The sequence below is a fragment of the Mesoplodon densirostris genome, chromosome 6, assembly GCF_025265405.1.
Source record: "Mesoplodon densirostris isolate mMesDen1 chromosome 6, mMesDen1 primary haplotype, whole genome shotgun sequence".
Lineage (NCBI taxonomy): Eukaryota > Metazoa > Chordata > Mammalia > Artiodactyla > Ziphiidae > Mesoplodon > Mesoplodon densirostris.
In genome coordinates this window covers 43,659,477-43,686,987 of record NC_082666.1, presented here as the reverse complement: position 1 = coordinate 43,686,987, position 27,511 = coordinate 43,659,477, and the positions used below count along the sequence as shown (strand labels likewise).

Here is a 27,511-nt window from a genome sequence, read left to right as displayed (position 1 = left end):
TATCTTCCAGGTCACTTATCCGTTCTTCTGCCTCAGTTATTCTGCTATTGATCCTATCTAGAGTATTTTTAATTTCATTTATTGTGTTGTTCATCGTTGCTTGTTTCATCTTTAGTTCTTCTAGGTCCTTGTTAAATGTTTGTTGTATTTTCTCCATTCTATTGCCAAGATTTTGGATCATCTTTACTATCATTATTCTGAATTCTTTTTCAGGTAGACTGCCTATTTCCTCTTCATTTGTTCGGTCTGGTGGGGTTTTATCTTGGTCCTTCATCTGCTGTGTGTTTTTCTGTCTTCTCATTTTGCTTATGTTACTGTGTTTGGGGTCTCCTTTTTGCAGGCTGCAGGTTCGTAGTTCCCGTTGTTTTTGGTGGCTGTCCCCAGTGGCTAAGGTTGGTTCAGTGGGTTGTGTAGGCTTCCTGGTGGAGGGGACTAGTGCCTGTGTTCTGGTGGATGAGGCTGGATCTCGTCTTTCTGGTTGGCAGGTCCACATCTGGTGGTGTGTTTTGGGGTGTCTGTGGACTTATTATGATTTTAGGCAGCCTCTCTGTTAATGGGTGGGGTTGTGTTCTTGTCTTTCTAGTTGTTTGGCATAGGGTGTCCAGCACTGTAACTTGCTGGTCGTTGACTGAAGCTGGGTGCTGGTGTTGAGATGGAGATGTCTGGGAGATTTTCGCCATTTGATATTATATGGAGCTGGGAGGTCTCTTGTGGACCCGTGTCCTGAAGTTTGCTCTGCCACCTCAGAGGCACAGCACTGACTCCTGGCTGCAGCACCAAGAGCCTTTCATCCACATGGCTCAGAATAATAGGGAGAAAAAGTAGAAAGAAAGAATTAGTACTAGTGGAAAGAAAGAAAGAAAGAAAGAAAGAAAGGAAGGAGGGAGGGAAGGAGGAAGGAAGGAAGGAGGGAAGGAAGGAAAAAGAGAAAGAAAGAAGCTAAAGTAAAATAAAATAAAGTAAGATAAAATAAAGTTATTAAAATAAAATATAATTATTAAGAAAAAAATTTAAAAAAAATGGATGGATAGAACCCTAGGACAAATGGTGGAAGCAAAGGTATACAGACAAAATCTCACACAGAAGCATACACATACACACTCACAAAAAGAGGAAAAGGGGGAAAAATCATAAATCTTGCTCTCAAAGTCCACCTCCTCAATTTGGGATGATTCATTGTCTATTCATGTATTCCACAGATGCAGGGTACATCAAGTTGATTGTGGAGCTTTAATCTGCTGCTTCTGAGGCTGCTGGGAGAGATTTCCCTTTCTCTTCTTTGTTCTCACAGCTCCCGGGGCTCAGCTTTGGATTAGGCCCCTCCTCTGCACATAGGTCCCCGGAGGGCGTCTGTTCTTCACTCAGACAGGACAAGGTTAAAGGAGCCGCTGATTCAGAGGCTCTGGCTCACTCAGGCCAGGGGGAGGGAGGGGTACGGAATGTGGGGTGGGCCTGCGGCCACAGAGGCTGACGGGAAGTTGCACCAGTCTGAGGCGCGCCGTGCGTTCTCCCGTGGAAGTTGTCCCTGGATCCCGGGACCCTGGCAGTGGCAGGCTGCACAGGCTCCCTGGAAGGGGGGTGTGGATAGTGACCTGTGCTCACACACAGGCTTCTTGGCGGCGGCAGCAGCAGCCTTAGCGTCTTATGCCCATCTCTTCGGTCCGCGCTGATAGCCGCCATTCGCGCCCGTCTCTGGAGCTCCTTTAAGCAGCGCTCTTAATTCCCTCTCCTCGCACACCAGGAAATAAAGGGGGAAGAAAAAGTCTCTTGCCTCTTCGGCAGGTCCAGACTTTTCCCGGACTCCCTCCCGGCTAGCCGTGGCGCACTAACCCCTTCAGGCTGTGTTCACGCCGCCAACCCCAGTCCTCTCCCCGCGCTCCGACTTGAAGCCCGAGCCTCAGCTACCGGCCCCGCCCGCCCTGGCGCGCGAGCAGACAAGCCTCTCGGGCTGGTGAGTGCCGGTCGGCACCGATCCTCTGTGCGGGAGTCTCTCCGCTTTGCCCTCCGCACCCCTGTGGCTGCGCTCTCCTCCGCGGAACCGAAGCTTCCCCCTCCACCACCCGCAGTCTCCGCCCGCAAAGGGGCTTCTAGTGTGTGGAAACCTTTCCTCCTTCACAGCTCCCTCCCACTGGTGCAGGTCCCGTCCCTATCCTTTTGTCTCTGTTTATTTTTTTCTTTTCCCCTACCCAGGTACTTGGGGACTTTCTTGCCCTTTGGGAGGTCTGAGGTCTTCTGCCAGCGTTCAGTAGGTGTTCTGTAGGAGTTGTTCCACAGGTAGATGTATTTCTGGTGTATCTGTGCAGAGGAGGGTAATCTCTGCGTTTTACTCTTCCGCCATCTTCCCCTCGTCCCCGTGGAAGAACATTCTTTAATGACCATTTTTAATACTTTCACATGGTTCTTTTGATGGTTTTCAACAAGATCTCCTATGTGGTCTTAGATTCAAGAACAGGTACGCTTTGCTTAATATCTGACTTATTTTCACCTCATGAACACTGTGAGGTTACCACTGGCTAAATGTATCCCCCTTTCCTTCTTTTCAGGGGCAGTGGTCACTGGAAAGCTTAGAATTATGCTTGTGGCCCTTTCCCAGCATTTTAAACCCAATTCCTAGCTCCACTGATGTCTCTGCCCTGGCTCTTCTTTCTATTATGCCTTTCATTTTTATTCACGTTAGCTCACTGTATTTTATTGAATACAATTGGAGAGTTTATTTATTTATTTATTTATTTTTTTTGCGGTATGCGGGCCTCTCACTGTTGTGGCCTCCCCCGTTGCGGAGCACAGGCTCCGGACGCGCAGGCTCAGCGGCCATGGCTCACGGGCCCAGCCGCTCCGCGGCATATGGGATCCTCCCAGACCGGGGCCGAACCCGTATCCCCTGCATCGGCAGGCGGACTCTCAACCACTTGCGCCACCAGGGAGGCCCAATTGGAGAGTTTATAAATTAAAAATCTGACAAAAATGAAATAGCAATAAAATAAAGGGCATAGATAACTAAATAAAAAGTTAAAAATAAATGCCTTATGCCACAGACATTGACTAAATACCTCCTGATTGTCAGGCCCCTGTCATAAGCATGGAGGATGCAGTGATGAGCCAGCAAAGAGAGCTGGAGAATCTCTCAGACAATTTCAGAACAGTGACAGCCACCATGCTAGCGCAGCTGTAAGCAGTGAACAAGCTTCTTGGGAATTCTAGTTGTGACCCCAAAGGAAACCTTGCCCATGTTATTTGTCCTTTTTTCTGCCAGTTGCATGAAGAAAAGCATTAAAATGTAGGGCCCTCTTGAATGCAGTTCTTATTGGGAGATAATTTAGAAGAGGGAGGTCGCTGTGGTTTCTACTGAAAATGTTAGTGGATTGAAAATCTTGGAAAAATGTGTGATAATTTTGAAACATTTCATAAAAACTCTTAACATTGAAAATTGTTGTTTGCTCATTAGGTTGGAGTCTTAATATGTTTCCTTCTGTGTGGGGTAGAAGGAAAGAAGGGAACGAATCCTTCCTGCACATCTATTAAGTTTCAGGCCCCGGATATCAGGGAGAACCAAGATCTTTGAGCAGAAGATGCCCTTCTATCTTGGACGTTGTTTTTTTTTTTTTTTTTTTTTTTTTTTTAATGTAACAGGGGCAATGTTTATGTGGGTCCTTTTAAAATTATTTATCTTTGGTGTAATTTTGTTCCCTCAGAGCATTTACTTATTTTGCTTTATTTCTAAAATATATTTTCTAAAAATGGGTGCCCCAATACTTACCATGTATATTGACATCTATTTTTTTTCCTTCTTTTGGACTGGGTAGAAGGAATCTGTAGATGCTGTATCTTCTCCCTCACTGGTTACTATTTTTTTTCATTTTAATTTATGTTGTTAACAGTAGAGCTACATATTTGTTTTCAGTGTCTTAATTGGAATGTTATGTATCTTAAATTTTTTGAAAAAGAAAGGGGAAAATCCATCCTAATACAACTTCCTGGAGTGCCTTTGGAACTCCAAGTGTTGCCCATCCATCCATCCATCCATCCATCCATCCACCCATCCATCCATCATCCTTGAAGACCTACATTGTACAAGGTTCTTTGCTAGATGCTGTGGTGCATGTTAAGAATTACAAAGCAGGATCCAGCTGTCTTCAAAAAGAGGTCGTGATCAAGAAAAGTGAATAGACAGATACTCAGATAACTGTAGCACAGGGAAATTCCATGGTAGTAGGTTTAATAGCTTTGTGTTTATGTTACCAGGGATTTTATTGGTTACAAGTGACAGAAATTCAGATCAAACTTCTGTTAGTGACAGCTAACCTCAGAGATGATTGGATCCAAAAGCTCAAGTAACATTTTCAGGGTTCTGTCTCTCTTTATATCTCTTAGCTCTCTTTCCTCCTGTGTGCTGACTTCATACTTGGACAGTCTCTTTCCTTGTGCCGGAAATATTTCTTATAGAAGCCCCGGGCCTATGTAATCTTTCAGCTATAATCTCAGAGAAAGAGAGAGACTCTGTCATGGCATTCATCTTTTAATTTTACAGAAGCTTCTCATTAGTCTAATTGAGGTCACAGGCACATTTCTAAGCCAGTCCTCATGGTCCAGGGGATGGAACTCTCCATGCAGCCAGAGTTACCAGTTTACTCCTGTATTTGAGGGTTTGGTGAATGGGGAAGAGGAGATTTCTATAGAGAGCGCACTAGGGCAGTGTGGGGTTTGTAAAATGTGGTTCCTGAAAGGAAAAATTGGTTTTATTACTGACAAAAGCAGAACGAGGGGATCCTGGGCCAGGAAAAGAGAGAGTTGGAAGAGAGGGAGGGAGAGAGAGAAAGGGGGAGGGGAATCTTCTTCAGTGTTTCAGGAGGTAAAAGGAGGGAGTGACTGCTTCTCTTGGAATGTGAGGAAAAATGTGATTTGTCCTCTGTGTGGTGATACCAGCTTCCCTGTGGCTGTCACCATAAGGGTGAAATGCTTTTGAGAGGTAGTGGATGCATCTCCAAGTTATTTTCACCTCTATACACAGGGGATACCTTGAGTGGAGGGGCAAACTGAACTTGTTAGTTGAAAGAGTAATAAAAGTTTAAGAAAAAAATGAAACCTGGTGATCCTGTCATTGACAATGAAACCTGCTCAACCATGGTTTCTCCTCAGTCTCATTTGGCTTTGCTCCCCTTGCTGTATTTAAAATAAATGGTGGGGCTAGGTGGGTGGGGAGGGATTGCCTTGAGCAGCCTGGTGAGGTTGGATGGAAGTTACCCATTTTTTTATGGACTGCCTGCATTCTGAGTTACTAGTTTGCACTCTCTGCTTTCTTTGCAGTTACATTGCAAATCAGAAAAGATTAGAAATCATCAACGAAGATGATATTGAAGCTTATGTGGGACTGAAAAACCTGTGAGTACTCAGGGCTTGCATACCTTATCTCAGAACTTTTTCTTATGCTCTGTTATCGTCAGAGGGACAGTCATCTGTTAGCTCTAACATACATGCAATTATGTGTTTTCTTAGGACCATTGTGGATTCCGGATTAAAATTTGTAGCTCATAAAGCATTTCTGAAAAACAGCAACTTACAGCACATGTAAGTAAAGGTTGATTTTTTTGCTTCCCAGGACCCAACTTATTCAATATTTTCCCCCTCTGTTTATTTTTCCTTCTTTTCCAGCTCTAAATCTCCTTTTAAAAAGTTAGTATAGCTTTGACAATAGCTTAGAAGCATTAGCTTTGATTTCTGAATAGCTTTAGAGGGGTACGTAGAACAGCCTGCTTAATCCCTTTCATGAATTTCTGGGCCATTTCCATCTTGGACAGAGCAATAGGCCAACAGCAAAGAGTCTGATGTGAAAACTATGTCCTGGTACAGCATCCTCGATTCTTTTCCTTGGAATCATGACATGTTCCCTGGAAGACATCAAACTAGTGGAATTGAAAGAAACTGACTTGGCCTTGGCCTTTTTAGGGAACTAAAAATTGCTAATGCTCTTCCTCCCCCAGTAGATCCTCTTTTGAACCTTCTTTTTCCAAAAGCTATGTGTCATGATTGATAGAAGTGGAGAAAACTCAATCATGGAACATGCCAGAGGTTTAGGCAATTGTAACAATAGCAAATGCTTCCACCGAAGTCAGGGTGATATCAACTGAAGTCAAATGGAAATATGGACAGTGAGAGCTCTTAGGCTGTTTGCTGCTAAATCTTCCTAGATGATGACACTTGGTCAATAAGGTGTGGCCTTCCTGAGACGTTTCTTCATGAAACAGAGGATTACCCATAAGCTCTGATGGGCGCCCTTCACGCCGAGTTTTCAGTAGGAACTTCTGTGGGAGGAAAGTTGCCTGCATTCATTGGCCCTTTTGTGCTTTGCAGATTCTCTGCAACAATACCTTATGTGTTTCATAGACTATGATCTACATACAGAACTCTCACCTGGTTGATCTCACTTGATTTTTCTGACAGTTGGTAGGGAGGATCTTCTTGTTTCCCCTTTCATAAGCACAAAATCAGACTCAGGTCCACAGATGGAAAGTGGCAGACTCAGGGCTCACTCCTGGCTATGTTCTTTTAGTAAGAGGACAGAAAATAAAGTGTGTTTTCCATATAATGAGAGAATCAGCCCTTCTTGTAACATTTGTCCTCTTTCTTTTTCTTGGGGAGAACTGTTCCCTGACTGATTTCCAGACCAGTTTGTAAAAGAAATCGTTCTCTTTGAGCAGCTTGCCTGGACACTCTATGGAGATTTGTTGATCTTATGAAAAACCTTAATTTCATCAAGCCAGTACAATGACTTCATATTTCATAGGTGACATTAATGAGGAAGTCAATTTAAAAATAAAGTCAGTAGAATTAAGATATAAAACTTTTGGCAAAAAGGTGACAAAACTCCAAGGAACTTTATTAACACATTTCATGTAGAGGCTTTTTGGCAACATCTCCGTAGTTGGTTTGCCTGCACAAATTCTGATGTCTTGTGTAGGCCTTGCTAGCATAAACAAGAGAGAAGTTGGACACAAGAAAAAGGCAAAATACTCTAATGCAATCACTTAAGTGTAATTAATGACCTCAGTGGTTACGTTCTGGTATTTTCATTACTGCTGACTGCAGACCTGAATTATTCAACGACCATGTTTTATTGGTTATTTTACTACATCACTTCCCCTAGCGTAGTGATCTATATAGTGGGCTATGGTTAATTGTTTTAGAAATAGACCTTTTTATGACTTTGCTATGCATCTTATATTTTCCCTACTTTCCTTGTTCCAAGTTATTTATATGAAAACCAAAGCCACCTTTTGTATTTTTTTCAGGCTGACTTATGGTAGAATAATTTTAATGGTATTCTGTGTGCTGTTCATACTTACATAAAGCCAAATATTAGTCCCAGTCTCTCAAAGAGGTGTCATTTGAAAATAGGAAACCAAGGAGCTGGACATATCTTATACAGCTTCTTTAAAAGCCAACAGTTGGGAAGCCCAGTTACTGATCAAACTGCAAAAATTATTGATATTTGTAGCCATTGTCAAATGGTAAGGCAGTACGAAGTCAGGCTAATATTCAGACAGTTAGAAAGAAGTTACAATGTCAGTAAGCTTCAGATATTCACGTGATGAAAGAGGCTTCCTAATCGCCAAAATAGAAATTAAATTAAGCAGTTGGCTCTAGGGAATGGCAAGGAGGAGCAAATTAAAAGACAGTTGTCTGCCTTTCCAGACCTGAGTTTCAACTTCTGCTTATGACTGAAGGCGCTGGCGTATTCTCCCTGATTTCCACATGTAGCAAACGGCATCCTTAGTTGAACATCAGCACCATGGCTGCAAGGGAGCTGATTAAGATATGTGTATGAGAGGCTGTTTCTCTCTACCCTTGGGATATAATGATTATCTCTCTGAGTTTCTCCAATAAAATAAAAATGTACACAAGAGCATCTATTTCACTTTGGGTTTTAGGGGAATTCAGACTGGATCCTCTCTGTCACTTTCATCATTCCTCCCCTAACCTGTGCATATGTAGCATCCCATGCTGACTGTCCAGAGCCCCTAGGACTGGTCTCTGAGTTTATTTCTTGGTGCCTTTAATTCCTGCCCGGCCCCTGAAAACCCAGAAACTGTGAGAAAAGCCAGTATTTGTGTTTTCCAGGGACTTTGCAGAGGTGATAATTAGCTCCTTTGCAAAAGTTCTATAATCAAACAGTAAGAGGATTGTTGATTTTTTTTCCTTCCCTCCTCCTCCCTTTTGGCTTTTGGACCCAATAATAAGTATGGTTCATAAAACTCATCTTGTTCTTTGGCGTGTAACCCTGTTCTGGGCTGTGCTGCTAGCAGCCTGACAGGGCAGCTGCCCCGGTGCCGGCCTTGCTAGCCGACCCGGAACCTTGACAATGAGTATGTCCTCTTTCTTTGCCTCCTCGCTCCTCTTTCTTCTTGGGAGGACGAATAGGGTTTTTGTTTCTGTTTTTGTTTTTTTTCCTTCAGAAGGATGGGGATTTCTGATGGAGATGAAAACATTTGTGCCTCACAGGCTCTGGTGAAGACAGGCAGAGTGACTTGTCAGTGTATTATACTGCAGTGAAACCCATTCTTAATTCACGTTCCAAAAGAAAAGATTTATGTGGGCACATTTTACAACTTCCCGCTGGATTATTTTTTCATGTGGGTGAGCACTTTACACTCAGTGTGAGGAGAGACGATGCCAGCGTAGAAGGAAGAGGGCACCCTCTTGTAGATGGGGGTTTGGATGAGAGGAAATCTCAATATAGAATTAAGCTGGGAGTGGCCGTGTGCCTTCTTGATTTATGAGATGCTAAAGTGGCATTTTCTTTATCCATCAGCTGGCTAGTCTTAGTTCATGTATTAGCTCCCCCTGGTCTTTAACCCCTCTGTGAGACTGGCCAGACAGAACAGCAGACTTCAGCCCATGATTTCGTGAGACAGACGCAATAGACTAGCCTCAGTGAGGCCAGGATTGCTGTCGCCGCAGATTTCTCGTATTTACCTGACTCTCAGACCGGTGCTCACCTTCCTGAACGGGAATCAGATACTGAAAGGCTCATGGCAAACTCTTGAGGGCTCAGCTGTTTTGTAAAATTTGATGTTTGTTTTACATTCATGTGACTCATGAAACACATGTCTAGAGGACCAAACGTTGCACACGCTTTAAATAAATTCGACCAGTAAACAAATTCACAGAGCGAGTCAGCTGCCAGGATTAAGGGTCTGAATTTCCCAGCTCAAGGTCTCATGGCACTGATCATTGGAAACCGAAACTCCCATTCCCTTGAATAAAACTACATATTTGGAACACATCAGTAAATTCATTATTATTTTTCAGTCACAAATAGGACATCTTTTCATTGTCTGGTTGGTCCACATCTTAAAATGATATGTTGCTAGAATATTTCCAGATAAAATCTGACATTTTTATCTGATATTTTGTTGTTATTCTCATCGTGAATTTATCTAGTTATTTGGAAGTCATATATAAGCAATCTCAGCAGAGTTTATCAATCAATAGGTGTTATCTTTCCTATTAGGATGTGTTAAATTCACTTAATATTCAGTTTTGTGTGTCGTGTAATTTCAAAATATTCATGATGCTTTTTAGCATTAAAGTATCTTTTCCCCTAGTGAGTTTATGGTTTAAATTTAATTTAGTTTAATTTAATTTCCCTATTAATTGTTCAGAAGATCAGATATCTCTACGAGGTATATAACTTGGCTCTGAATATGAAAAAGAAAATTTGGGGTAAAAAAGAGATTCAAAATAACCATTACGAAAATTATGCCCCCTCAACCCCACTCTCAAGCAAGAATTATAGGAGAGGCAGGGAAAACTAAGTTATTACTCTAGGTGAAAGGAAGAGATTACTGGATCTAAAGTACGGCATGAACCATGATCACATAAAATTATATTTTGAAAAAAACTCTATTTGAATACTTTATTCCTGAAATGTACACTTGTAATTCACATTTAATGTTTTTGATTCCTTTCAGCAATTTTACCAGAAATAAACTGACGGTATTGTCTAGGAAACATTTTCGTCACCTTGACTTGTCTGAGCTGTAAGTAATGATTTTGTATGGCATTTGGGGAAAAAAATTCCAAAGGAAAGTGTAATTAAGTATTTTTAAAAATAAGTGATGCTGCAGGTCTATTTTTATATCAAAATTCATGAAAAATGATTTCTTAATTTTTGGTCATTTGTTCTTTTATTCCTCCATGAAAACATGATTCAGCAGTAAAAAAAAAAAGAAATCTCAGTAGTAATACATCATTTATAATGAGTTTAAATGTTGTTTTTACACAAAAGACTTGTTTTCTAAAGGAGGGAAAATGAGAAAAAGATGAGGGTTTTGTGTGAAAAAGGCAGCAACATGTCTCATAGCATCTGTTTGGTCCTTGTTCTGGCCAGGCCCTAATGGAAAGCAAACCCATTTGAGGAGCAGACAGCAATGGGCAAAACTCCTCAGTTTACACCCCGGTGACAGTGCCTGTGCTCCCTTAGTGAACATTGGAGGAGAGGCAGCCCTCTCCCTACCCAACCATCCTTGTGAGATTTCCTTCTAGGTCTGCCACTGCATTCAGGATTTATCCTTATCCCCAAATCCCCTTTGCTGAAAAATGATAAGGAAGATATTGAAATGTATCAATTACTGATAGCCAGCATTTCCAAGTGTGCTTAATTCTTGTGTTATCACCATGAAGCAAATATAAACTGTTGACATTCCTATGGGTCAGGTACCCAAAGAACCTTAAAGCACGGGCTCTGTGTGTCAGAGGTGGGCCCAGATGGACAAGGCCTTTGAATACCAGGCAATAGCTTTTGCTTAAAGTATCTGTTGCCTGAGTTGTAGGGTCCACCCCTATTCACAAGGAAATCATACAGATTAGAAGATGCCACTAGTAGAGCGATAACAAGTTAATAGGTAGTCATGAGAGTTACATGGTGGCAGTTCTTTTGGGAGAGACTTAATTCAGGGAGTTGAAGCACTGGCTTTCTAACACAGGGATAGGCATAAAAAACTTAAGGAAGTTATGTGCAATAAAGTAGGCTACTCAGTGTAAAAATTTTGAGCATCACTGCAGAGAATTTTCTTGATGGGTTAAAAATTAGAGTTCTGATTTCAAATTCACATGTCTCAATACCGCCCCTGAAGCATATTTAATTAATTCATTCAACAAATGTTAATTGTGTACCTGTTGCAAATCAAACTAACATGGCACTAGGCCATAGGGATATAAGGAGAATGGTATCTGTACTCCAGGACTCTGCTATCCAGGGGGAGCGGTAGAAGCCTGAACAAATTAAGTATAACATGCTCTAACAATCACTGCAAAAGGAGTTTGTACAGTGTGTGAGAGGAAGAAGCCAGCCGTCTACCTGTGCCGTATGGTCAGACGAACATTGCTGTCTTTGTAGCTCAAGATCCCTTCGCCTCTTTATCTCTTCTGTCGATTCAGTCATACCTGCTTTTAAAAAAGATTTCTTAGTTTTTCATGGACTCAGAACACCAGGAAACATCTTGGATTAGTTGGGGTTTAAACATTGTGGATATCATCTGCATTATATTCCATACCTAGTAATCTCAACTCTTATTTTGGTGTTGGAGGGATATTTGGAGGCAATCAAGCAGACACAAATTAAACGAATCTGCCAGGACCACATTTTCTCCAAGGAAACTCCTGGAAAAGTCTCCAGGGATTCCCTGAGATTCTTAGAACCCAACCAGAAAACCGCAGGAGTAAATGATGTTGCAAAGCCCAGGTCCTGTCCTCACGGAAATCTTAAGTATTGTGGTTAATGCCAGGCAGAGCCTATGTAATGATTTTAAATGGCCTCATTTAAAGGCTCATTGCCATAAATGGAAGTCATCTTAAACAGGCCACTGAGTGTTATAAATAAGCATTTAAAGATTTTTTTTTCTTGTGGTTTTTATTTTCCTCTTGACTACTTCCTCCTTGACCAATCACAGGCCACAGGAGTCCAAGCAGCATGGCTGAATGGTGACTTTCTCTTTGCAGACCCTCCCACAGTGGGCTAAGGAGCTCAGTCTGGACCTCTGTTGCACTTGCTCTCAGAAACCCTGAGCTTGGCGTGTGTGTGTGTGTGTGTGTGTGTGTGTGTGTGAAGGAGGTCTAAGAGCTCCCTTCCAGGTTCTGTCTCTCACATTCACTCCACCTTTCTTGCATCAGTCAAACTGAACTGTGGTTGTGTCATTCGGAAAGCTGGGAGTGCACCCTCCTGGCTCTCACACTTTAGTCTTAGCCTTGTATTCACTGTCTTGTTTTCAATTCAGATGAAATTGCTCTGCCCTCCACTGAAGTTCGAACTTATTAAGTGATAACACTTGAATCTCTAGCCTGGTTAGAAATAAGTATGTTAGTGTTCCTGAAAACTTAACGTTGGCTTCTTCACTTAAGATCTTCATAACTGTATAATATCTGTGATAAATTTGTTATGGTATCTTATTTTCCCCCATCTTATGAGACATCTTTTTCTATCCTATATTATAGTTTTTTCTGTTCCTACCTTGTTTCCCTATGGGTCCGAAAGGTCTCACATCACTTTGCATCCTTTAGCCTCTACAGGGGTGTTTGCACATAGCAGAAGATCAGTAAGTATCAGGTAAATGAATGAATAATAAGTACTGTTGTGCTATAAAGATGGGTGTGACTTCCAAAGATTGCCGGCTAGAAGAAATTCATAATGCCGTTAGTGCTTCATAAACACTTCTGTAGCTGAAACTGAAAAAGAGAAGGCTGATTGGATGTCATCTTTGTTCCATGTAGGATCCTGGTGGGCAACCCATTTGCATGCTCCTGTGACATTATGTGGATCAAGACTCTTCAGGAGACTAAACCCAGTCCAGAAACTCAGGACTTGTACTGCCTCGATGAAAACAGCAAGAATGTTTCCCTGGCAAACCTGCAGATACCCCATTGTGGTAATTTACTTTTAAATCAATAAGTTCTACTTGCTATTAATTATTCTAATTGCCTTGGTGTGGTAGAGAGTCTGCGAAGGTTACCACTACCTGGATTTTATATGTATGCTGTTGATGTCTCCACTGAGTTGGGCCACCTTCGTGTGCAGTGTAGAGAAATCAGCTGGGAGCAACTTTGCTGAGTGTTCTTTTCCAGTAGAATATTAATTCTGAATGGTTGACTTTAAAGTGCACAGAGAAAAAAATACACTGTTTATTCCTTTGTCTCTATGTTCGTTTGTTCATCCATCCATCTATCCACCCAAAAAATATTGGCTGAGAGTGTGGTACTTCACTGGCCACATATATACTTGGTTGGCACCTAGGCCATGCAGAGGAAGGATCTCAGGGGGATAAAGTGTCCTGGCTGCACAAGAACATGCAGTTCAATACAGAACATTCCCTTACACTTGTCTTGTTGCCGGATGTCAGTGTATCTTGATGGGGCACCACAAATCTGCCCTTTGACTTGCTTTCCCCCATTTCTGGGTTTGCAATCTCCAGAATTTAAAAGGTCATCATATGATAAAATTATAGCTCTGTGAATGCCAGTGTGTTTACAAGAAGGAGAAATCCAAGTGTTCTGGTTAGGATTTTACCACTAAGGGCTCTTGGGACATGCCTCTGCAGTACCCACATATGCATGTTATTCCTGAGTTGAAATTTTAATCAGGCAACCAGTTAATCAGTTAACAACTAAATGTGATCTTCTCGCCTAGTGGCTGGTGACACAGCAGAAAGCCTCATAGCACCTGGTTCTTGCCCGAGAGGAATCTGTATATTAACCATAAACTTCCAGGTCTTTGTTTTCAGAGGATCCTGTTGTTTGGAGTCAATTTTTACTTAAGGAAAATATAGCTGCTGCTCATTTTTAATGAGAGTGTAATAAAGGAATGATAAGTATTTGTTTCTTCCCCTGCAGGGTCTTAGAAGACAGCAGTTACTCTTCCCACAGATTTTTGTTGTAATGAGAGCCCTTTGGTTTCATAATGGGGGAATTAAGCTTTGTTGCCTTGTCAGCTTCCCTCGACTTTCATTATTAGCCAATATTAAAAAAATTTTTTTAATATCTGTCTTTTCCTGATTGATAAGAGGATAACTGTTCTCTGTTCTGGTATAAATTTGTACCGCTGAGAGAAATTGCCCAGAGGGACAAGAAATTCAATGTTGAGTCACCTGGCTGCTTGGCCAGCTCCCAGATCCCCATGGCTGTGTGGCTACATTGTTTCAGCAACCACTGAGAGGAAAAAAGAGAAAGCATCTGACTCCTGCTCTGATTTCACAAAAGGCCTCTTAATAGACGACTGCTTTGCCCTTGCCTGAAACCAATTCTCTTTTTTTAATTTTAATTTTTGGCCATATTGTCTTGACAGCATTCCTGTAATGTACCCACCTAATGTGCTGTTGATAGACCGCTGTGACTGGAGCAGGGGAGGGGTAGGAGTGAACTGGTTCTAATTTTTCCTGACCAGTTTGTCAGTTTTCAGTGTTTTAAAATTTGTTTCCTACAAATTTGTCAATGAATTGTGTGTATGAGAGTGAGGCTTTGAATCCACTGTCGGAGGGCATGTGTTTGATTGATTAGGATTGAGTGATTACATTTATGGTAACATTCACAATTTCAGGGTCAACAATGCTTTTCAGAAAGCAACATTAGAAAAGGTGAACTGATAGACTTATTTTTTTGTGTTCTTAAGCTGTCTTGTTCTTTCTCTGCTAATTTTTATTTTCTTTCCCAGTGTTTTTTACTTATTTATAATTGCACATATACTATTGATACATTTTCTTGCAAAAATAATTTCCTACATTTACACATAAAGCTTATCTTTACTTGTTTGTGACCATTTCAGCTCAGAAGCCATCAATCTGTCATATCTTTTAAATCATTGTGTGTTATTCATGGTAGAATATATCTTCATTATGTTAAATCTTCCATATTGATGGGCATTTCCCATTTTACTACAAAAGTGTTTCAACCAGCCTCCTTATACATGATCTTTGTACATACAGACAGATGCAAAGTTTCTTCTAGAGTACATAGCAGGAAGCAGAATTTTTGGTTAATATGGTTTGCACATTAAAAAGTGGTTGTACCAATTTATAGCCACCCCAGCAAAGTATACCTTGATATTAGCAAACTTCTTATTTTTTATATCTCTAAAAAATGGTATGTCATTGCTTTTTAGTTTGCATTTTCCTGGTTGCTATTGAGTATCTTCTATGTTTATTAGACATTGTGATTATTCTTCATTGAATTGCCTATTTATACCTTTTGTCTATTTTTCTACAAGGTTATTCCTTTTCCTTCCTTTTCTTCCACTGACAGTGTTCTTTGTTTTATTTTTTCTTAATTGTTCGAAAGTTATAAATTATGTTTCTCTGTTTATAAATATACAGTGCCAAAATATATATATATATATTTTTAAGAAGATGTTGGGTGTAGGAGTTTATTAATTTTATTTTTATTTATTTTTGTTGTGTTGTGTCTTCATTTCTGTGCGAGGGCTATCTCTAGTTGTGGCAAGAGGGGGCCACTCTTCATCACGGTGCATGGGCCTCTCACTATCGCGGCTTCTCTTGTTGCAGAGCACAGGCTCCAGATGCGCAGGCTCAGTAGTTGTGGCTCTCGGGCCTAGTTGCTCCACGGCATGTGGGATCTTCCCAGACCAGGGCTCGAACCCGTGTCCCCTGCATTAGCAGGCAGATTCTCAACCACTGCACCACCAGGGAAGCCCAGTGCCAAAATATTTACCACACATATTTAAACATATTTTCTGTAAGTATCTAGAAAGAACCCCCAACAAGATGAGAAAAGATACTTTTACTTCCCTCTACTTTCTCCTCCCTTCTCTGATTGTTGTCATCTGAGATTTTATTTTTATTTCTTATTTATTTACTTTTTAAAATTAATTAATTAAATTAATTTAATACACATAGAGCTAATTCAAGTAATAAGATTTTATTTTTAGACTGTTACTTGATGTTTTTGAGGATTTACTGTTTCTTTGTATATTGTTGATTTTTATATTCCACTACTGCCTCCTGGAGTGGTTTTTCTTTTTGCTGGAGTATATCTTCTGATATTTCTTTCAGAGAAATTAAAAAAATAAAATTCACATTCTTGCCCAGTGCAAAATCAGCCTGTATTTTTTCTTCTCATTGGAATTGGCTGAGTGTAAAATTCTGGACTCCAGATAACTTCCTCTTAGAATTTTGCAGATATTATACCACGTTCTCCGTGTGTTCATTGTTGCTGATGAGAAGCCCGAGGCCAGTCTGATGCTTATTTCTTGATAGGTAACCTATGCTTTTTTTTTTCTCTAGAAGCTTTTAGGATTTTCTTCTTATCCATGTTATTCTTAAATTTTACTACACTGTAACTGGGCATGTGTGCATGCTTAAAATTTTATTTTGTTTGACATGCAGTGAACCTTTTCAATATGAGTGTTCACATCTTCAGTTCTGGAAAAATTTTCTAATTTATTTAGATGGTTATTTACACCTCTGGCTCCTCTCTCCATACCTCTCACCCTTTCTGTAATACTTTCCATCTGCTTGTCCTTTTGTGCTGCATAATGGGAGAATTGTTTACTCACTACTTTGCCCTTCAGCTATTTCTCCAGCTACTGAGTTTTCCCTTCTGCCAATTGATTTTTAATTTCTGAAATCTCTAGTGACTTTTTTTTTTTAATGACTGAAATACGCTTTTCCATACTGGGGTTCACCATATCTCTAGGGTACCTAGCATGACTGACTTTCTCCTGTAAACTTCCTGCACTCATTGCTTCTACTTGGGGGCAGCTGCAGCAGTTGTTGGATGCTGTGCCTGAGGTGGGAGGGCAAAGGTAGGATGTGGAAAGTTTATTCCTCTGGACTTCTACTTGTTTTCTTAACCAGTGACCCTGTGGCTTAGTGGAGGGGAGGCCCCATCATGCCCTGCCATCCACCCCTAGTCTCAGGTCAGCCCAGCAGCTTCCCTGTTCTGTGTGGCACATACTCATGTGTCTGTTGGGAACTGTGCTGTTTTTCCTTCATTTAATTTCCCCACTTTCTCTTGTTCAGGAGTTTCTCATTGTTCTTATCCACCAACAGTTATACCTTCTGATTTTCCAACGTGGTTCTGGATTTTTAAAAAAATGAAACTAATTTCTAGAGATTTGAGATGAGAGGGGGAGCCTTCAGTTTGGGGCTTAGTCATGTATTAATTTTCCTCTTGATGGTTTCCCAACTTTGATTCTTTAAGAGAAGTTAGGCAGATTGAGCAGTAAATTATGCTACGTTGTTGAATTTAAATTCTGTCTCTGAAATTCCATGTTAGAGAAGTTGGATAATATCCCCAAGTCTTCAAGTTAGATGTCTTGTTTAAAACATGGATTCATGGTCAGTTGGCTTTTCTTTTAGGTCTTTCCCTCAGCAAACTTTTAATATATACCTGTTGTGTTTAAGTCACAGATTCACGGAGTTCATCGTATTTCCACCTTTTTTTTTTTTTTTTATGAAGCTTGTTAGCTAACTCAAAAAATAACTCATAAGAGTATGGTCTTGTGTATTTCATCACTGTAAACCCAACAATTTGCCAGTAGCTACGGCCATTGCATTTGGTTTGCAACTGGTAATATTTTAATTTCCATAAAAAAGAGCTATTGGGATTTCATTCCTTTATAAGGTGGGCTTTCTTTAAAAAATTCCCCTTTTAGTATTTCATCATGTAAGCATTATATGATGAACAAATTCTCTACATTTTATAAGCAAAAATATCTCCACCATGGTGCCTGATGTATCCCTTGAACATAACAGTCACTTGATTAATGTTTGCTGAATTGATCAATTAATAAATGCATGATCCATATTATATTAATGATCAGATTGAAACAGATTTTTGATATAATGGTGCAGATATTTCAGTTAAGTAAAAATAACTGAAACATTTATATTATTCTAGCCAAATTATCCCGTATTTTAGCACTTTGTAGCTCCCTTTGAAATGTCTGTCATCATTGCATTTTGAAAGAATCTCCTTTCTTCTTTTTCCTCTGCCCTTAGCGATTGAGCGAGCATGGTAGGCAGGGCTGGGAAGTTTAACTGTGCCATTCTGGATCCCATTAACAGCACAGTCAAAATGTCTCACAATATTTTTCTAACAGCCCCTCCTGCTGTGAATTACTGTAAATTTATTCATGCTGTGAAACATGTTGTGGTCTGTTTCTCCACCAGGTCCTTTTTAACCTTAGAAAAACTTTATTAATTACCAGGCAACAAAACATGTTCATGTAAAATTTCCACATTAATCAGAAAAAAAGGGGTGCTATGAGCAGTGGTTCTGAAGACAGAAACTGAATTACACAAGTGTTAATGAAGAATGGTTATTTTTCCAGACTGTGCTGATTTATCACTCCAGATAAAAGTGTTCCTGCTACTTCTTTTAGTGTTTTTCAATGACATTATTTATAACTTTGTATATTCTAAATTCTTGTACTCAATTCCTGTACATTTGGTTGATCTTCAGTAGTTAGGTTTGCAGTACAAACCTTTCAATCTTTTCCCCTGGCTGGATGGCATTATTAAAGAACAGTGTACTTTATACTTTAATTTTTTTGTACTATAATTATGAGTTAAATCTCTGGAAGAGAGTTTCTTCAGGAAGTGTTAATAGTGGATGATATGCTCTGTTCTAAGCAGACAACAAATATATTTAAAAGGCAGTATTCTTTTGGGTCAAATCAAAACAATCCCTCAACCCATTTTACTGGTAACTAGCTACCGTAGAACATGCTAGCCCCACAGTGAAGATAAGATGGTAATTCAGTTGAGGGTTGAATGTAGTTACTATATAAAACACCCTTAATAGTCCCATGGATTGAAATCAGCTTTGCCTTTGGTTTCTTTATTTATAATGACAATTTCAATTTTCCACTTTTCCAACCTTCAAACTTTTAGTGTAGAGCCTCCTTACAACACATCGATAAAATATTATTTATGTTGGGAAAGGTCGGTTCACAGGTGCCCAGGAGGAGAGGCCTGTTTCCTTGAGGTAAACTGATTTTAATGATTTATTTTTAAGATTTACTTTTGGTTTCCACTATAATTTGTAGTATGCATGTCTGTTTAGCATATTTGTACATACTCCTTCTTTTGTTTTAAGCTAGGAAAATAAGATAGTAATTCTATTTTGTTAGCATTCACAGAAGATTAAAATGAAATGCTGTATTAATACTCCATGTATAAATTAGATTGGTAAAAAACATTGTTTTCCTAGCATCTTAGCTGGATTGATTTTTTTTTTCTGAAAAGCACATACAAAGTCTACTTTACTGCTTTGCTTACTTTTATTAGAGTTCAGGTTTTACCCACTAAAACACAGCAAGCCACACAGTGGACCAGTGCTTTTCTTTATCTTTTTAGAAAGGCAAATAAAGCCATTTTTCTAACCTGTCAGCTGCTATTCAGATTTTTGTGTTTAGAAGTTTTGTGGTTGCTGTCACTGTCACCGCACGGCTCACACAAGCCTAGAAGCACTGTTTCCCATTTGAGCTGGGAAAGTCACTTTGCTAATTTTCTGTTATTTTTGCAACCAGGTGTAAAGCAGCCACTTCTAAATAGGTCAGGCTCATTCTGGCTTCATTCCTGGTTGTGAAATATATATGTTTAGGGGACACAAAAATGGGAAGATATGCCAAGAAGATAGAAAGTAAGTGGAGAGAAGACAGAGAGCTGACAAAAATCATAATTTACTTGAATATTTTTATACCCATGGAGTGATGATCCAATAAGAAATGAACAGAGCTCAGGCTTACTAAGATGAGGTGAAAAAGAACACAACTCAGGCCTACAGATGGATATTGAAAAATAAAACCCAAACTTGACCCATCTCATTTATTGCAAAGCCAAGTTAATATTTCAAAAAGTTTAGAGGTTAGTTTTCCTCAATTATTAGGAAGTGAGAACGTGCATACTTTGAATTAGTGATCAAAGGGCCTAGTCAATATGGTCAACTTTCAAGAAGTGTGCACCAGTGGATGGAGCAGTGTCAGTGGCTATTGACCTGGGTATGGTTGGAAAGGACATACCAGCCAGTAGACCTCAGCAGAAAATCATCAACCATTCAGTGAAAAGGCTGACTTTCTTTAGACCAGGGCTTCCCAAACTTTAATGTGCATATGAATCACCAGCAGATCTTGTTAAAAATATTGCTTCTTTTCCAGCAGGTCTGGGTTGGAGCCTGAGAGTCCACATTCTAACAAACCCCTTGTTCCATAGACCACACTTTGAGTAGCAAGGGTTTAGACAATGGGTGTTGGACTATTCGTTGGGTTTTTGCTTGTACAACTATTATTCTTACACCTGACAGGAGCCTGAGCAATCATCTAGTCCACCAAACTTTCCCCACTCTATGTTCTGTGCAACTCTAATTCCTTGAGATGCTCTGTGTAGGAAAAAAAACCCAAGATTAAAGAAAAAAATATAGAAAATTCTGTAACTCTGGACGTTCACTGTGCACATTACTATGTTAAAAGCTCTAAGAATTCCTGCTAGAAAAGAACCATTTAACTTCCATTGATCTTATGGTCCTCAAGGTTGTTTGAGTACATACCATTTCTTTGTGATATCATGTTATGGCTTTGTTATTTTTACTTGAAGTAATTTGACAGAATATCAGATATGCACATGTATAAATTCAGATGTAAAATATATTTAAAGCTAAATATCCATATTGATATTGGTAATAACATTAATAGCTAACATTTATTAAGGACTTAATATGCACTAGACCTCATCGGAAATATTTTCCATATTATCTTATTAGGCATCCTAAAAGCTCTAGAAAGTAGATGTCATTAGTATCCTTATTTCCAGTTGAAGAAATGAAAGCTTTCCAAGCATCATGAGTAAACAACTAATGAGTAGGGGTTGGCTTTAACCCACATCTGTCTGTCTAGGGCCTTAACCAATACACTGATCAGCTGCATCCTTTACTGGGCTCTTCCATGCCTCAGAGGTGTCTGTCTGTCCGGGCAGCTTGTCTTCTCTGATCTCCAATGAGGCTTCCCAGCATGTAAAGGAGGAGAGCCCTGATACTTAAGTCAGGATCCCATTACCATAGTGCTAGAAGCTCTTGGAGACATTGCTGAGCTTTGCTCTGTACTTGTGCTGATTTCAAATCTTATTAAGCCAGGAAGTAGTGCCTGGCAAATGGTTTATCCTGCCTTGGCTATTCATGCTTCCCAATTCATTTTTATTGTGCTAATTAAACCTCAAGTGGTATTTCAAGTACAGATTGTTTTTTTCCATTATTGAATCTTTGGCCAGCCTATTAATGCTGTAGAATTAACGTGAGTCAGATGCTTACTCATTTGTGGAAGACTTTACATTTAAAAGATCTAGACTTGGCCAATTTTGCACAGATTCCTTTGGAAACTGCTATGACAGGGTGATACAATTTCTCTATAAATAAAGGAGACTCACTCTTCTCTCACAGATAGACATGTAATTATTTTTTTAATGAACCAAATTCCTAGATTATGGATATGTATTGGTGTTTATTGTCTGTGCTAAAATGGGTATTACAGTCTGGAAAGGTAGTATATTGTAGTGGTGAACATCTTGATCTTTAAGTTCAGTTCCTAGGTAGTTGGGCAACTTTGGAAGATGTATTTGACTTTTCCAAAACTCACATTCTTTATTAATTAAATGAAGATAAATACTTAACTTCAAGCCTGGTTGTAAGGATTAAATTAAATAAAACAAAAATGTAAAGTACTAGACAAGAGTTTCTGGTTCAGTGAATGCCCCATAATGTTATTGCTAGTACTATAATTAAGCAGACATTTTTAGAAATGTTAATCATGTAAACTTAGGCTTGAAGGAAAAAATAAACTACATTAGATTTTACAGGGGAGATTAAGATTATAGCATAGCATTCTCTGCTGAGACTCTTTATTTTAACTTCTTTTCTGCTTAGAATTTCCACACTTTTAGATACATTTATAGAAGGTGGAAGTTTACACCATCGGTTTATATTCGAGGTGCCAGGAAGGGTGTCACCGAGCTCCATTGGTGGAGTCTGCTGGTGGGGGAGCTCATACCTCAAGAGCAAGCACCATGGCAAGCCCTGGCTCCATGGTTTCTCCAGATTCAGCCAGATAAATCTATAAATACAAGAGAATGGGAGAGGAGTCAACAAAGCTTTATGTTTCTGCAGTTGCAATTGGAAAGTAGATGGATGAGTAGTGACTGACTTAAAGGCTGAGAATGCTGGTTACCAAGTTAGCAATGGGGAAAGACAAGAGGAAAGTTTGGTGTATATTGCAGAACTACTGCAAGGCTCAGGAAGTAAGAGAACAGGTAACACCAAACACAGGAGAGTGGTTGAAAGATTTTTGTTCCATACATCTCAGGTGTAAAAACTGGAAGTTTGTTCTATAAAGAGGATAAAACAAAGGCCAAGAGGAATTCCAGGTAGAGCTGAGGTTGTGAGAGCCATAGAGAGAATGATGGATTTACATACAACTGAGTTTTGACACAGGTATCCTCCAATTTTTGGAAGTTTTCTTTACACCACTTCGCTTTTCTGAAAGCAATCAGAAGAGGATTTTTGCTTATCCTAAAAAAGGTGAAAAGCAAAAATAGCATTCAGCATTTATTTTACATGGAGCTGTTTAGAGGAAGCGCACATCCCAAGCAGTGAGGGGGTACCACTAAGCTCTTTCCTGGGAACTACACTCAGCATCTCATCATCACGCCACCATAGCTTTGACTGTCTGAGAATCTGTGCTTTATCTTGATTTATTTTGTGCATCTGTTAGAAGGAGGTGTCCTGAGGTAATTACTTCATTACTTTATGTCATTTCATCAAAAAACTTTCATAGGAACGTTCTGTGTTCTGATAGCCAGGAAAACCTGTGTTTCCAGCCTTCTTCCTCTTCCAAACAGTACACTGGAAGAGAATTATCTGAATAATTTGATCAATCCCATCCCCCAAAGGATTTAATGATACTGACACCAGGTGGTACCCATTATAGAGGTCAGTAATACTGCCCTAGTGATGCTGACAGTTAATAAATGTGCAATGCTTCTATTACCCCATTCTTAAAGATGAAAGAACAGGGACTTCCCTGGTGGTGGAGTGGTTAACACTCTGCGCTCCCAATGCAGGGGGCCTGGGTTCGATCCCTGGTCAGGGAACTAGATCCCACAGGCATGCCACAACTAAGAGTTCACATGCCACAACTAAGGATCCAGTGACCCCCAACTGAGGAGCCCACCTGCTGCAACTAAGACCCAGCGCAACCACATAAATAAATAAATAAAATAAAATCTACATTAAAAAAAAATTAGGGCTTCCCTGGTAGTGCAGTGGTTGAGAGTCCACCTGCCGATGCAGGGGACACAGGTTCGTGCCCCGGTCCGGGAAGATCCCACATGCCACAGAGCGGCTGGGCCCGTGAGCCTGCACGTCCGGAGCCTGTGCTCTGCAACGGGAGAGGCCACAACAGTGAGAGGCCCGCGTACCACAAAAAAAAAAAAAAAAAAAAAAAAAAAAATTAAAGAACAGCCAAGGATCACCAACTGTTTGAGAAAAGCCTATAATATGAAAGACAAACACAAAACAGAGAGAAAGAAAAAAAATTGCAGAAACAAACGATATAGACAGAAGAAAAATTCATAAGAAATTATAATTAATATTTCATATATATTAGAGATCAGCAGAGATATTGCATCCATGAAACAAACACATGGTGTTAAAAAAATAGAAGACCATTCAGGAACAACAACAAAAAGCCTTGGAAAAACTAAAAGTATGACAGAAATAGAGCAAATAGACAAAAAGATGGAAAATAGGAGAGAAAAGATTGAAAATGATAGGCCACCCAGAAGATCCAGCCTCCAAATAATAGGAGAGCTAAGTGGTGAGAGAAAACATTACATCATAGTTGAATTGGCATCATTTTTTTCCCCTTTCATAGTGGTACATATCACAGTGTTGTGTCCTATAATTAAAGCTGTCTTAAATTTGATAAAATATGATAACTATTACACATGATGGTTCAGCTGTCTGTAGAGTTTATGTATTTATAGCAAACTTTATTGTACATTTAGACAACAAAACTTCATAGCAGATGGTAAGATATGAAGACAGAATAGTGTGAGTGTGGTATGGGCATGTGGGGAGAGCTGGCTTTCTGTGTGAACATGAGCCTAGTTCTCACCTTCCAGGGTGAGAGGTCAGTAGATAATGTTAAAACAGAAAAAACAAGAAGTAGCAATATAAGCATGATATTTAGTGATATAGAGATCAATACCCAAAAAAGTTAAAAGGGGTGAAATGAGTGCTTCTGGGAATAAGAAATAGTGCCACATAGGTACTGTTTTTCACATAGTAGTTTGAATATTTTTGTTTCTTTTTTCCCCCTGGGTTTGTAGTTGTTTTTATATTTTCTCAGTTTTATTGATATATAACTGACATACAGTACTGTATAAGTTTAAGGTGTATAGCATAATTATTTGACTTACATACATCATGAAATTATCACAATAGGTTTAATGAATATCCATCATCTCATATTGATACAAAATTAAAGAAATGGAAAAAAGTTTTCCCTGTGTTGTACATTATATCTCTAATATTTACTTATAACTGGAAGTCTGAACCTTTTGACTACCTTCATCTATATTCCTCTCCTTCCATCCCCCCAACCTCTGGTAGCAACAAATCTGATCTCTTTTTCTATGAGTCTGCTTGTTTGTTTGTTTGTTTTTGAAGTATAACTGACCTACAACACTCAGTTTCAGGTACACAACATAGTGATTCAGTATTCTGTACATTTCAAAATGATCACCATGCTAAGCCTAGTTATGATATGTCACCGTACAAAGATATTACATAGTTATTGACTATATTCCCCACTGTACATTTCATACCTGTGTGTATTTTGCAACTGGAAGTTTATATCTCTTAATCTCCCTCACTCATTTCTTTCTTCACCCCACCCCTCTCCCCTCTGGCAGCTACCTGATTGATCTCTGTACCTGTAACTCTGTTTCTGTTTTGATATGTTTGTTAATTTGTTTTGGTTTTTAGATTCCACCTATAAGAGAAATTATATGGTATTAGTCTTTCTCTATCTGCTTATTTCATTTAGCATAATATTCTCTAGGTCCATCCATGTTGTTGCAAATGGCAAGATTTCATTCTTTTTTATGGCTAATATTCCACTGAATATATACACCACATCTTCTTTATCCATTTATCCACTGATGGGAACTTAGGTTGCTTCCATATCTTGGCTATTGTAAATAAGGCTGAAATGAACATGGGAGTGCAGGTATTTTTTCTGATTAGCGTTTTTGTTTTCTTTTGATAAATACCCAGGAGTGGAGTTGCCGGATAATATGTAGTTCTATTTTTAATTTTTTGAGGACTCTCCATACTGTTTTCCATAATGACTGTATCAATTTGCATTCCCACCACCAGTGCATGAGGTTTCCCTTTTCTCCACATCCTTGCCAACACTTGTCATTTGTTGTCTTTTTGATAATAGCCATTTTGAAAGGTGTGAGGTGATATCTCAGGGTGTTTTGGTTTGCACCCTAATGATTAGTGATGTTGAGCCACTTTTCATGTGCCTGCTGGCTGTCTGTATGTCTTCTTTGGAAAAATGTTTATTTAGATCCTCTGCCCATTTTTTAATTGATTTTTTTTTAGTGTGGAGTTGAATGAGTTCTTTGTATACTTTGCATATTAACTCCTTATCAGATATATAGTTTGCAAATATTTATCCCGTTCAGTAGGCAGCCTTTTCATTTTGTTGATAGTTTCCTTTGCTGTGCAAAAGTTTTTTAAGTTGGCTGTAGTTACATTTGTTTATTTTTGCTTTTTCCCCACTTTTCTGAGGAGACGTATCCAAAACCCATTAATAAGACCGATGTCAAAGATTATACTGCTTATGCTTCCTTCTGGAAGTTTTATGGTTTCAGGTCCTACATTTAAGTATTTAATCCATTTTGAACTTATTTTTGTTCATGGTATGAGAAAGTAGTCCAGCTTTGATTCTTTTGCATATAGCTGTCCAGTTCTCTGAATATCATTTTTTGAAGTGGCTGTCTTTACTGCATTATATATTCTTGCCTCCTTTGTAGTAGATTAACTGCTCATATAAGTGTGGATTCATTCCTGGGCTCTCTATTCAGTTCCATTGATCTATGTTTCTGTTTTGGTGCCACTACCATACTCTTTTGATTACTGTAACTTTGTAGTATAGTTTGAAATCAGGGGGCATGATACCTCCAGCTTTGTTCTTCTTTCTCAAGATTATTTTGGCTATTTGGGATCCTTTGTATTTCTATAAGGATTTTAGAATTATATGTTCTAGTTCTGTGAAAAAAGCATTTGTATTTTGATAGGGATTGCACTGAATCTGTAGATTACCTTGGGTAGTATGGTCATTTTAGCAATATTAATTCTTCAAATTCATGAGCACCATACATCTTTCCATCTGTTGGTGGTACCTTCAATTTCTTTCATCAGTGTCTTATGGTTTTCCAAGTACAGGTTTTTTACCTCCTTAGTTAGATTTATTTTTAGGTATTTTATTATTTTGGTGCAATTGTAAATGGAATTTTTTCTTAGTTTCTTTTTCTGATAGTTCATTGTTAATGTATAGAAATGCAACAGATTTCTGTATATTAATTTTGTATCCTGCAACTTTATCAGATTCATTGATGAGCTCTAGTAGTCTTTTGGTGGTATCTTTAGGATTTTCTACGTATAGTATCATGCATCTTCAAACAGTGACAGTTCTACTTCTTCTTTTTCAATTTGGATATATTTTATTTATTTTCCTTGTCTGATTGCTGTGGCTAGGGCTTCCAATACTATGTTGAATAAAAGTCACGAGAGTGGGCATCATTCTGTTGTTCCTGATCTTAGAGGTAGTTTGAGTGTTTTATATAACAAGTTTTGTAGAATTATAGACTTTTTAAACTATGTGACTATGTATTTTGATTAAAAAATGCATATTCTGAAAAAGTCACCTAGATCATAACACTGGCTTCAAGGAGATTTAAAAAAAATAAACCCATTTCTTATATCTTGCCATGGCATGCTTCTTACATTGGGAAGCTTAATTGTCATGGAAGTTGTCATCAGATATTAGAGCTAGAAAATTTTAGAGCTAGATCTTCTAATTGAACAGTGTAATTTTACAGAGAAGAAAACACATTGAGAGAGGAGAAATGACTCACCCAAAGTCACACAGTACATTCCAGATTTAGGGTCTAGGGTTCCTGACTCCTGACCCAGTGTTCATTCCGGTTAACTGCACTGCCTTTTGATCATTTGAATACACTTCATTGCCCTGTTCAACTCAGAGTATTAGGGGGCTGTTTGAAACCCTGTGAAATATATAACATTGCTCTCTATTGGATGCTGGCAGGAAGGAAGGGTTCTGAAGCAGTCACACCAGCCACTGAAAGCCAGATCTTATTGGGAAGTCCTCTATCAATGGTGGGAATACCATGAGACATATACTGTATAAGTCTTGCTATAGTGTAGT

At 39.2% G+C, this 27,511-nt stretch overlaps 1 protein-coding gene across 6 annotated transcripts in view; it reads left to right on the top strand.

Annotated features, from left to right (window-relative positions):
- Positions 1-27,511, top strand: part of NTRK2 (neurotrophic receptor tyrosine kinase 2) — a 381,797-nt gene that overhangs the window by 34,761 nt on the left and 319,525 nt on the right. For all 6 annotated transcript variants that reach the window (XM_060101678.1, XM_060101680.1, XM_060101679.1 and 3 more), the window contains exons 5-8: positions 5,305-5,379; positions 5,494-5,565; positions 9,969-10,037; positions 12,766-12,920. In XM_060101678.1, coding sequence (XP_059957661.1) covers positions 5,305-5,379; positions 5,494-5,565; positions 9,969-10,037; positions 12,766-12,920 — 371 coding nt within the window. The remainder of the gene's footprint in view (positions 1-5,304; positions 5,380-5,493; positions 5,566-9,968; positions 10,038-12,765; positions 12,921-27,511) is intronic.